At 53.5% G+C, this 12,259-nt stretch overlaps 1 protein-coding gene across 10 annotated transcripts in view; it reads left to right on the top strand.

Moving 5' to 3' along the window:
• The first annotated feature begins 331 nt into the window (after nt 1–331).
• AGBL5 (AGBL carboxypeptidase 5) overlaps nt 332–12,259 on the top strand; it is a 42,557-nt gene continuing 30,629 nt past the window's right edge. For 5 of the 10 annotated variants that reach the window (XM_074947280.1, XM_074947279.1, XM_074947283.1 and 2 more), the window contains exons 1-5: nt 332–465; nt 1,763–1,867; nt 2,947–3,254; nt 3,975–4,146; nt 7,070–7,236. In XM_074947280.1, coding sequence (XP_074803381.1) covers nt 3,019–3,254; nt 3,975–4,146; nt 7,070–7,236 — 575 coding nt within the window. In that variant the 5' untranslated portion in view covers nt 332–465; nt 1,763–1,867; nt 2,947–3,018. The other 5 variants (XM_074947282.1, XM_074947277.1, XM_074947276.1 and 2 more) reach the window with 5 other exon arrangements.

Below are 12,259 nucleotides of genomic sequence, written 5' to 3'. Positions count from 1 at the left end.
GCCGGGCCCCACCTGAGCGAGACCCGCCTCCAGTCGATCCCGCACCCCCTCCCGCGCGGACAAGCGGGGCCACCCGAGACTGGAGGCGGGCGGAGCCGAGACCCGGTCCCGGTCCGGCTCCTCCGGCGCTGAGGGACTCGAACCCGCGGCGCCTCCTTCCCCTCGCAACCGAACCGTAAACCCGCGCACCCCGGAGCCCCGCCCCTTTGCGGCTCGCTCCTCCCCTTCGTGCGGCCAGCCCGTGGGCGGGCGCGCTGCGCTGAGGGGAGGGGCCGGCCAATGGGCGGGAGCGCTGCTCTGACGTAGGGAGGGGACCGGCCAATGGGCGGGCGCGTTGCTCCGCGGGGCGGGACCGGCCAATGGGCGGGCGCGTTGTTGTTGTCGGGCCGGCCGTTGTTTGGGTCCCGAGCGGGGCTGGGCTCCGGGGAGCAGAGAGGGGCGGACAGCGGGGCCCGGCAGGTGGAGGTGAGAGACTCCGCCGGTGGCTCCTCTGCCGGGGCCTGGTAGCGCGCGCGATCCTAACCGCCCCTCCCCCCCGCGCGCGCTCGGCGCCCCTGCCCCGCGGCCCCTCCCCCCCGCGCGCACTCGGCGCCCCTGCCCCGCGGCCCCCCCCCCCGCGCGCGCTCGGCGCCCCTGCCCCGCGGCCCCCCCCCCCCCCCGCGCGCTCGGCGCCCCTGCCCCGCGGCCCCTCCCCCCCCGCGCGCGCTCGGCGCCCCTGCCCCGCGGCCCCTCCCCCCCCGCGCGCGCTCGGCGCCCCTGCCCCGCGGCCCCTCCCCCCCCGCGCGCGCTCGGCGCCCCTGCCCCGCGGCCCCTCCCCCCCCGCGCGCGCTCGGCGCCCCTGCCCCGCGGCCCCTCCCCCCCCGCGCGCGCTCGGCGCCCCTGCCCCGCGGCCCCTCCCCCCCCGCGCGCGCTCGGCGCCCCTGCCCCGCGGCCCCTCCCCCCCCCGCGCGCTCGGCGCCCCTGCCCCGCGGCCCCTCCCCCCCGCGCGCGCTCGGCGCCCCTGCCCCGCGCCCCCGCGCGCGCGCTCGGCGCCTCCGCCCCCCCCGGCATGTCTGTGACAACGGGACTCGCGCTCTGGGCTCCTCCCAGCCGCTGCCCCCCCTCCCCCCCCGCCAGACTCCGGTCCCCGCGGCTCCGGCTCCGGGGCTGCGCGCGTGGGACAGGCCGCGGGACCCCGGCGCCAGGCCCGCTCCCTGCTGCGTCCGGGCCCGGAGCAGGGCCACGGAGCCCCCGGGCCCAGGGGTCTCGGGATCAGTCCCGCCCCGGAGAGGGGGCTCCGCGCTGCTCCCCGGGCTGCAGCCTGCAGCGCGCCCCGCCGTGTCCTTCGCCTGGCGGCGCTGCTGAGCCCGGCCCCCTGCGAGCGGCGCCGTGTCGGGAGCAGGCCTGGCTGCAGCCGGAGCTGGGCTGGGCTTGAAGTCAGCGTGGCGTCCTAGGGAAATCTGTACAGCATCGATCTCCAGCTCTCCCCAGGTGCGAGGGATTGGCCTGAACGTCGTCTGGCAAACAGGGATGGGGTGTCTTCCCTGGGCGGGCTGGAGGGACGCTCCGGTGGACGAGTACACCTTCCGCCTGCTGTTCTGCACCGCAGGGAGACGTCTGTGTCCCCTGCTTTCAGTAGGTATCCCCTTCCCAAAGAGCCAGTGTGAAGAGCGCTCCCTTTTTCATCAGTATCGGGTTGCTGCCCTTTGATCTAGGTTATTAGGTAAGATCGAACACCATAATATCTAAGTGCCTTTGAATCGTGTTGTGTTTCACCCCGTAGGTTGGCCAGCTTGAACAATGATTTGTACTTAGAAGCGTAAAAAGCAGGAGGGAGGAGGATCCACTAGCAAAACATCTGTATTTGGAAGCCTGTTTCATCCAGCAGGTAACAAATGGGATACCTTGAGCTGACCTCTAACTGGCCTGGCCCATTTGCTGCAGCACAGCTGATTGGTTCATAGGGAGGTAAACCATGTAGCTTCAACTTTGATTTCATCCTGAAGTTTTTGAGCTTAGTGCTGTTTCTTACAAATGTGTGAATGATCTGCTCATTTGTGGAAATATGATGGCCAGAAACCTTCTTAGATTCTTACTCTCCTCCCCTGTCCCACCTCTGCGCACACAAAAAAAGGTCATTTTTATATACGATGTCTTCAGCGTATAAAGCCTTTAGACTAAATCCATTCCTGGTGATTTCAGGGGTGGATTGATTTCTTGTGTTCATTTCACAAGTCTGTCAATGGTTTCCTCTCAGATTGCTGTCAGGAGAAAAGAGAGGACCTCTCTATCTTTGAGGGTGTCCCTCTCTGTAGGAGCTGTAATTAAGCTCTTTGTCTTTCCTAGGCTTGGCAACCTTGTTAACTGTTTTCTTTCTTTCTACCTTCTCTTCACACCCTCTCAACGGGTGTTATTGTTATTCTTTGGTTAAGATTTTCAAAAGTGGGTGCCTAAAGTTCAGCTCCTAAATCCATATTTAAGCACCTAAATAAGTGGACTGAGATTCCAAAGCAGTGAGTTCTCAGCAGCTCCTGCTGATATGTGTCAATTTAAGTTTGCTAAATGCTGTGGGACCCTTCAGGATAAAAGGTGCTGTGGAAGCATACCGACTGCTTTTACAGTGCTGAATAGTGGGCTGCATATGTATAGGACAAATAGAAAAACAGTCCTTGCCCCAGACAGCCTCCAGTCTCACGTCAGGCCCCATGTGGAGCCTGAGCTGAACAAACTGGAGGCAAGGGAAGGTGTGTGGGTGGCCACATATTCTGGCAAGAAGTGGTGTGCTACGCAATTTGTGTAGGGGTATAACTTGATAGCTCAATTCATGTTTTTGTAGCAAATCCTTGTGGGTCTCCGTGAGGGCATAGAATGAGGCCCTGGAACCCGGAAGGTACGATACAATGATCACAAGTTAGCGGTGGCGAGGGAGGAGCTTCTAATTGTTGGGTTGTTTTCTGCGCTCCTCAGCTCAGGGACAGCCCCGCAGCAGCCTTGGTGCAGACAAGAGGATGAAATCGCACTCTCAGGGGAGGGCTAAACATGGAGATACGCTGCGGCGGCCTCTTGTTCAGTTCCAAGTTTGACTCAGGGAACCTGGCTCATGTGGAGAAGGTGGAACACCAGGAAGGAGAAGGGGACGTAGCTGGGAACAGCAGCAGCAGCAGCAGCAGCACGGTGTCGGCTGTGTTTGGCAGCTCCCTGCCCACGGCTGACTATGAATTCAATGTGTGGACCAAACCCGACTGTGCTGAAACGGAGTATGAAAATGGGAACAGGTAAAGGGGCTTGGGAGGATGGTGGAGCATCTCCTGATGAGCCTTCCTTTCATTGTCCCTGTGCCAGGAGACAAGGCCAACATGAGCTAACAGCTGGAGCCATGCCAATCCTGGCAGGTTTTTAGCATGTGGTTCTGTTCCTTGGCCATTCCTTGCCCTCTACCCATGTGCGGTGCTGGTGACAGCATGAACCTTTCTACTGCAAAGTGCATAAAGAGCACGGAGAAACCAAAGAGAGCTCCTGCTCTGGCACTCTGAGAATCCCTCTGGGGCCTCACTGCCTCTTGCATCCAGGTTAATAGTAAAGCTTCTCGCAGGAGGATGCTTAGCTGGCAATTCTGGGGATGATACCCATGGCAGGCTAGTATTCAGGTTCTCCTGTAGCACAGTCGGCTTCTGCAGGGCTAATGGGGAAAGAATCTGTCCCTCAAGTCCCTAGAGACCCATGTGGTTGAGCTGCTACGGGTAGCTTTGTAGAAAAGGGAGACACTTTTACATGCCCACTTCTCTGATTATGCTGCACTCTTACTCCAGGAGGCCTGAGGTTGCTGAGGTGACTTAATGCTGGAGACCCATTCGGGTTCTGACCTTACTGCCAGTGCTCGTGCCCCAGCACCAGAGTTGTTGTGGGGTGGCAGACAGAGTCTGTCTGTGGGAGAGAATGTCAGCTCGATTACTCAGCTGACAGACTGACCTGGTCCCTCTGTGTGTCCTTTTCAGATCCTGGTTTTATTTCAGTGTGAAGGGAGGAGCTCCAGGCAAGCTGATCAAAATCAACATTGTGAACATGAACAAGCAGAGCAAACTCTATTCCCAAGGCATGTCTCCTTTCGTTAGGACCCTGCCTATCAGGCCCCGCTGGGAGCGGATCCGGGAGCGGCCCACCTTCGAGGTATCCGTGCAGTGAGCGCGTCGGGGGATGATGCTGCTTGGAGTTGACGGTGGATTGGTGCGTTGGGGTCAGGTCCTGTCTGCAGCTTTGTGACTCTTTAGCATTCTCTTTGGCTCAGTGAGCAGCATGTAAGAGAGGGTGTAACTTCATAAAGGTAAATGTGAACTCCTGGGTCTCTGTAACAGTCTCACCATGGAGTCACAGACAGTCCCCGTGGGCACTCCAGTCTATCTTGCCATCCACCTAAGATGGATTTAGTGATAAATGATCACTTATACCAAAAATCACAAAATAGTCAGGTTGCTTAACCCAGATCAATTTGTATTTCAGATCTCACACCAAAGAAAACACTGGTAGCCAATCCTGTAGTAAACTAACTAAGGGTTTATTAACTAGGAAAAAAGTTATTTACAGATTAAAGCAGGCAACAGAGATACACAAATGAGTTCATTCTGTGGTTCCACAAGGGGACAGAGATGTAGTAATCTGTCAGAACTGAAATGTCTTTTTAAGGCTAACCCAGGGCGACCCTGGGGATCTCTGCTTTTTGTTTCTTAGCTTCAGCCCTTGTAAGAGTTCAAATAGCAAAGAGATGAAAAATTTTCTTGTCAGCTATCTCGAGTTCCCTCTTTCAGAACTCAAGCTGATGGGACACATGTAGACCCTCATGGTTGTAAGAAAGCCATTACATGAGTCTTTGTGTTGTGATGTTCCACAGTGGCCCATTTAGTCTTGATCGTTCTGGATGGTGTGGGGGCCACTTTTCCTGCCTAGGTTCACAAGTTCAGAGCAGGCATTTTTATACTTGTAAAGCAAAACTTACTTATTCCCTTATAGCAGAGGAGACAGGCTAATGCAGGCAGCAACTCACAAGCATTTCATAGAGACTAAACACATTCTTACACGTTCAGCACCCATCTTGAACAATATTAATATACAGGTGAGCTGGTCTGGTTCCCAGCTATGAATTTGTCAGTGCTCAGCTGACGCCTACAGTCTTGGCAAGAGCTGGCACCTGGTTTATCAGTGTCACGCCCAGGAAACTCCTTCTGCAACTGAAGATATTTTTTCTCTCAATTCTTCAGTTGTAACAATAGCTGGGAAACAGCCTTCCGAACTAAAATGCGATTAAGATAGTTCCATATTTAAGAAAAAAACATGAATTGAAAACTGCTAGATTGAGAGTCCCTGGAGGATTGGTGGAGATACAGCCTGGGTAGCAGCAGGAGAGCAGTCACACTGACATACGCACTGCTTCATTAGCATGCCGTGCCCCTGCCGCGAAATGCACCCCTTTGCAGGGAGTTTGGTCTTTTGGCTCATCCAGCGCTTGGCCTTTGGAGAGGCTTGTCTTTGTTATGTGTACAGTTGTTGCTGGAGATGGACTGAAAACCAGTAACCCTTGGATTGTGACTCTTGGTGACTGTTACTCTGGGCTTGGTTTGTTTTAGCAACCAACCAAGAGTTGAGAGGCTCTTAATTCCATTGCAGATTTCCTGAGGTGGCCTGTCCCATTTCTGTGCCTTTCCTTCCACCCAAAAACCAACCCCAAATGCTTGGGCATTTAACCTTGTCAGAAAATATTTGAGGGAAGGGGTGGGATGTTGCAGCTGAATTTAGACTGGAGCTGGATAATTAGAGGACATCAACATTTGCAGCTGAACAGGTTCAGATGGGGTCATGGGGTCTGAGTCTCGGTGCTCTGGAACGGCTCTGAATGCAGAATGTCTCCTCTCTAGGCACGTTCTCATTAGGGCAAACCTCCTTGGCTTTAGTGCCTCCTGGGTCTGACCTCAGAGCGTTCAGCCCCCTGTTCACACTGTGAGCTCCCTGCAGTGAGTCCACCTGGATGGGACACCTGGGGAAGCCTTACACACCCCCAAAGGGGCCCTGCACCCCAACTCTGCAGCCAGCAGTGACTCTCAGCCAGTGTGGAAAACAGAAGGTTTATTAGTTGTTGGGAACACAGCGTAGAACAGAACTTGTTAGCACAGAAATTAGAAACATTCATCAAAGTCCATCCTGGGAGGGCGCAACCCTGAACTCTGGTCTGTCCCCTCTTCAGTCCCCCAACTGCTGACTGACCAGCCTCTGTCATGCCCAGTTTGCCCATCCTCCGGCCTTTGTCTCTTTCCCGGGCAAACAGGGCACCTGGCCTCCAGCTCTCACTTTGTTCTCCAGCAGGCTCTTGCAGAGGATGGGCCCTGGCTATCAGTTGCCAGGATTCAGAGTGTTGGCCTTTGTCTGTGCCCAGGCAGTCACACCTGCCCTCTAAGGGTCTCTGCAATGATCTCACACACTTGTCCCACCATCTAGATGTTTGAGTAACATATGGGGGAAACTGAGGCACATATGCAGTATTCAGACAAAACATTAAGAATACTCCCACTTTGTCACAGATGGGCTAACAGTATTTCAGACTTCGGGTCTCAGCAGATCACCAAGGGGACAGGAAGGAGTCCCCTGTACTTTCCTGGACAGTTTTGCACAAATGGCCTGGTGCGTTTTGGGGCTTTTCACTTTCCTTTGAAGTCTCAGGTCTTGGCCGTTGCTGTCGGGAGGCAGCAAAGTTAGATGGACCAAATGTCTGAGCCGGTAAGGCAGAGCCTGTTTTCATAGGTGGCGGTGTCTGGGCTCCTCAGGGATTCAGAGCAGACGTAGACTGGAAGCTGCTTTGATTGTGGGTTTGACTGCAAAGCTGCAGCCACTGTTTAGTGGTGCTTATAGTACTAGTTATAATGGTAGAGCCGGGGGTAAAATGGGCATGTTTTTAGGTACAATGAGATGACTTGTAGGATGCCAGCCAGTAGCCATATACGCCATGCCGTGTGCCCCCAGGGGGATGACTGTGTAGACTCGTGGTTCTCTGCTCCTGGGAGCTATGCTAGCCGCTCAGCATCTGCTTTGTGTGTGTCTGTCCCAGATGATGGAGACCCAGTTTGTGCTGTCCTTTGTGCACCGCTTCCTGGAGTACCGTGGCGCCACCACCTACTTTGCCTTCTGTTACCCCTTCTCATACACGGAGTGCCAGGAGATGCTGGCACAGCTGGACAGCCGCTTTGAGGAGTGTAAATACATGTCACCCAGCAGGTGCGGACCCCCTTGTTACCCCCTCTTTCTCTGCCTGTGTTCCCCCAGCTTTGATATTTTGTCTCTGTTCAAATGTACGGTGTCCTCCACCCCTTTTGCAGTGGTTCTTGCCTGGGGAGTTGGGGTAATTGTGCCAGCTGCCCTCTTGTTAGCTGCCGTGGGCTCATGTCTCTCCTCTCCAGCTCAGGAATGAGCAGCCACAAGCGTTTTCTCTGCACCGCTTGGTTCCCAAATGAGTGGTTCTTGGTGAGGGGGCAAGTGAGCAGAGTGTGCCCTTTTGGCTTTATTTTGGGTCTCCTCCTGGAACAGCATTCTCTATTATCCCAAGATCAGACCAGCTTCCATGCATTCCTGTGGGTGGGTCCTGAGTGGATCACTAATTTCCATAGCTCTCAGCCGTCTGGGACCCAAGTGTAGGGGACAGGCAGCGGGGGTTCTGTAGCATCCCCGGTTTCGCAGCCACGGTGTCGTTTCAGACTGAGGAGAAGAGGTGACGGATGCTGCCTTTTGAGAGGTGCTCTAGGAGACCTGGCTAGGCAAAGGCTTTATTCCTTTTTAGCTTCCTGGCTGCAGAACATCATCTCACACAGACCTTTTACCTTCCCTCAGCAGCCCGATCACAGGGGAGGTCCGTACTTCCTGGGGCTGATCGTCAGCCCCAGGTATTCTGGCTGCATGGCGCTCGCACCAAAGACTCTCCCCTGTTTCTGGGAATGCTTTGCTCCCTTTCTCAGAAGCTAATTCTGATCTCTGCCGAGGTGTTGCAGACTGTGTTGCAGTCTCTCCCACCACCATTGCTTCCTGGCCCGGAGGCTCTTCCATACTCTGCTGTTACAATCCTAAATCGTTTTCCTTAGGCAAGCAGAAAGTAATTCTTTATCTCAAGGCAAATCAAAGGCATTCACTCTGTGTACTTGTGAGTTTCATTCCTCTGCTGATGGCTTCCCAGGGAGGTTTCAGGGAATAGAAGAGATCAGCTGGCTATGAAAAGGCAGTTGATGCTGGCACATGAAGCCTGTGGTCTCTGAGCACAAAGAGCTGCAGTTCCATGACAGCCCCTGGCCTGCCTTAGGCCCTGGTTTGACAGAGTGTGCGGGAGCTGGAGCAGCAGGCGCAGAGAGCTCTCTTGTCGCTTTAGGAAGAGAGAGGAAACTGGACTATGAATCCAGCCACTTGCTCCGTGTTTACATATCCAGCCTGAGAGTTACGCTCACTGGGGCAAATTCATTCCATGCTGCTGAAGTCCATGGCGTTGCACTAGGGATGAATTTGGCCTCATAACACCAACGTTCCCTGCTCTGCCAGGCCGGTGAGTGGGAAATCCCGGTGTGATACTTGGTTGTGCTTCCTGCTATTTCTTTCTCCCTCCCTGGGGCTGTGGGGGGTCTCCTTGGGAATCTGGAGCTGCCTTTTCCTTTTGGCTGAGCAAGTTTTCTCTCTCCTGATCCCAGACCAGACTTCTCTGCTGCTTTGGAAGAGTGACTGTCCTCTTGAAAGCTCAGGTCTTGGGGTGGTGCCCATGGCAGGACACCTGACTAGAAGGGCCAACAGCAGCCTGTCTGCTCCTATCGCACTGGAGGGAACCAGTTCCAGCCTGCCCTGGGTGCTTTCAGAGAATGGTGAGCATTCCCTGAAGAGCCAGTGGTGGGCAGGCTTGTCGAATTCAGACATTCTGCGTATTTTCCTTGGATTCCTGACTTCATCTGTGTGTTGGGAATCTCTTGAATGGACACGCTGGGGGTTGGGGGGGAGAACTCTGCACTCTCGGAGCAGTGTTTGTTGACCCTCTCTGCCTGTGCTCATGTCATATCTCCAGCCTCTGAAGCTGACATCCAGCCCTCCTGAGAGAGCCTGTCTGCAACTTTCAACACGTCTCCTCTTGGAGCGCGGCTTGCAAAGGGCCCTTTCAGGCAGTGTCAGCCAGCGCCCACAGGGCAGAATGCTCCTGTGTCCTATGCTGATCCTTTGGCCTGGATTCCTTGAAGAACCTTGGGCTGAATTTGAGCCCTCTGATTGGGCCCTTGCAAGGAGGTGGACCCTTTTGCTGTTAAGGATTTGTTTTCTTTCATATGTGATCTGTTGTCCTTGGCAACACGTGATCTGTCAGGCTGTTCACGGCATTGTCACGGTGACTGCCTTCATTTCTTTCCTGTCCTCACCCCCCTTCTGTTTTGAAGCAAGTGGGGTGGGTATCAGATGCCTGATGCCCCCCCGCCTGAAGGATCCTGGGGACATTAGACCACCACTCACATACATCCCATCCCCCCCCCCCCCGTCTTGTTATACAATGGATAGTGGCAAACCAGTAGCAGGGGCAAAACACCATTTTGATGCTTAGGTACCAGCTCTCCCTCCACATCCCTTGTGTTCTGTTGCCTGGGATTTTTCATGTCATGGCTCTGTTTCAGATTGAGTCCTGCTGGAGGCCAGCAGCCAGAGCTGGCCCTAGGCATGTACACTGCTTGTATGCATGACTGCATGGTGGGCTTCCTGCCTTCTGCATGTGTTCTGGACTGATGGCTCCCTCCCCAGGGCTCTGCACTGCCCATCCGGATTTCCCTCTCCACACCTCCCTTTGAATTCAGTAGCTCAGTCTGTTTTGAATCATGCTTCCAGTTGTGTTCCACACTCACCTAGATCATCTAGACATCCAGAAGAGAGGCACCAGAGGATTGGCCCGGGGCAGCTTGATCCAGCTGCTCCCCTTCCCTTTGACTTGATCTTTGGCCTCTCGGTGCATCCCTGCATTGGGGCAACAGCCAAGCAGAGACTTCACCTGACCTTTCCACTTCACTGCTCTCAGGCATTAGCAGAAGTTACAGCCTCCCCAGCAGAGGCCTCAAAATGAGCACGACTGATGGAGGAGCACTGGGGCTGGGCCATCCATAGGGGCTGGCTAGGTGATGGGAGGGTCTCTGGGCTGCTCTCTCTAGAGCTCGGGGGGAAGAATCCTTCAGGTCAGCTGGTGCCTCGATGCTCCTTGGGGGAGGAGAGGGTCACGGAGGACGGGAGTATTGCTGAGATCAAAAAGCCCGGGGAAAGAATAAGTCTATGCTGTGAAATGGAATTGGGGGTGGGGAAGGACAGGGGGATGATAGACCAGATGAGGAAGAGAGTGTTGGGGAGACGGAAGGCTAAACCAGAGACATAAACTGACGTTTACAGAAGTGTTAAACATTCTAGAGCAGTTAGCGGGCAGGGGCTGAGGGAGAGATATGGCCAGGCACACAGAGTGAGAAAGGGCTCAACAGAAAGAGCCTGAAGCCAGGGAGATGTCGTAACATTGTCAGTGATGGAGAATCTAACACGACCCTTGGAAAGACATTCCAGTGGTGAATGACTCTCCCTGTTAATAATTTACACCTTATTTCCAGTCTGAGTTTGTTTTAATCTCCAGCCCTTGGATGGTGTTAGACCTTTCTCTGGTAAATTTCAGAGCCCCCATTCTCAAAGATTTGTTCCCCCTGTAGGTACTTACAGACTGGGATCAAGTCACCCCTTCACCTTCTCTATGTTAGACTCAATAAACTCAGTCTATTGAGTCTATGGCTATAAGGCGGGTTTTCTAATGGTAGAATCATTCTTGTGGCTCTTCTCTGCACACTCCACAATTCAAGAAGGATGTCGTTAAATTGGAGACACCAGAATTGGACACAGGCTTCCAGCAGAGGTTGCACCAGAGCCAAATACTGAGGTAAAATAACCTCTCGACTCCTACTCAAGTCCCTTCTTTATGTATCTCAGGATGGCATTCGCTCTTTTAGTGACGGCTTTGCACTGAGAGCTCGTCTTCAGCTGATTATCCATCACAACCCCCATAATTCTTTTCAGAGTCTCTGCTGCCAGGATAAAGTCCCCCAGCCTGTAAGAATGCCTGATGTTCCTTGTTCCTAGATGTACATATGCATTTTAATACAGCCAAATGTAAATATTGTTTGCTTGCACACTGCTTCCCACGTGATGCAGATTGCTCTGATTCAGTGACCTCTCCTCTTCACTATTTACCATTCCCCCAATTTTTGTGTCATCGGCAAACTTTATAAATGATTATTTTGTTTTTTTTCCAGGTCACTGATAAAAATGTTAAATAGCATAGGGCCAAGAACTGATCCCTCTGGGAACCCATTGGAAACTCCCGCTTGATGATGATTCTCTGCTTACAGATACATTTTGAGACTTACCAGTTAGCCAATTTTTAATCCATTTACTGTGGGCCAGGTTAATTTTATATCGTTCTAGTTTTTTAGTGTCACGTGGTACCAAGTCAAACGCCTTAGAGAAGTCTGCGAGGTCATCACTATGACCTTTATCAGCCAAACCTGTGATCTTGTCGGAGAAAGAGAGCAGGTTCTTTGGAAAGGATCTGTTTTTCATAAACCCATGAATTATATTCTCCTCCTTTAATTCTTTATTAATGAGCCCCATACCAGCCGCTCCATGATGTTGCCCAGGATCTATGTCCGATGACAGGCCTATAGTTACCAGGGTCATCCCATTCTCACAAGTTGACTGCTCAGCTCTGCCCGCAGCTCTCACTGTCAGCTGAATTGTAACAGGTTCGTGATCTTCCCTCTGCTCTCCCCACTCTTGTAACTGCATCCTTTACTCTCTCAGGGAAAGAGTTTAAGGTAAGAAGAGACCATTGGATATTCAGTCTGACCTGCTGTGTATCTCAAGCTGTTAAACATCACCAGTTACCCTTGAAATGAGCCCAACAGCTTGTGTTTGGCTCAGGCATTTTCCAGAAAGCCATCAGGAGACTTCCCTCAGCAGCTTGTTCCCAGGGTTAATCACCAGGGATCAAAGCTTGGCGATTGATGCATCGGCCATTGATTTAGCAGGTCTAGTGCAGACCCGCTAAATTGACCGCAGATCACTTTCCTTTCAACTTCTGTACTCCACCTGAATAAGAAGCGCGGTGAGTCGATCCAAGTACGTCGACTTCAGCTACGTTATTCACAGAGCTGCCGTTACGTAACTTAGATCGATTCTCTCCCCCCCCACTCACCCAGCGCTGTGGAAC

The sequence above is a fragment of the Natator depressus genome, chromosome 3 (genome assembly GCF_965152275.1).
Source record: "Natator depressus isolate rNatDep1 chromosome 3, rNatDep2.hap1, whole genome shotgun sequence".
Classification (NCBI taxonomy): domain Eukaryota; kingdom Metazoa; phylum Chordata; order Testudines; family Cheloniidae; genus Natator; species Natator depressus.
The sequence above is the reverse complement of the archived record's forward strand: the minus strand, read 5'-3'. Positions and strand labels throughout refer to the sequence as shown.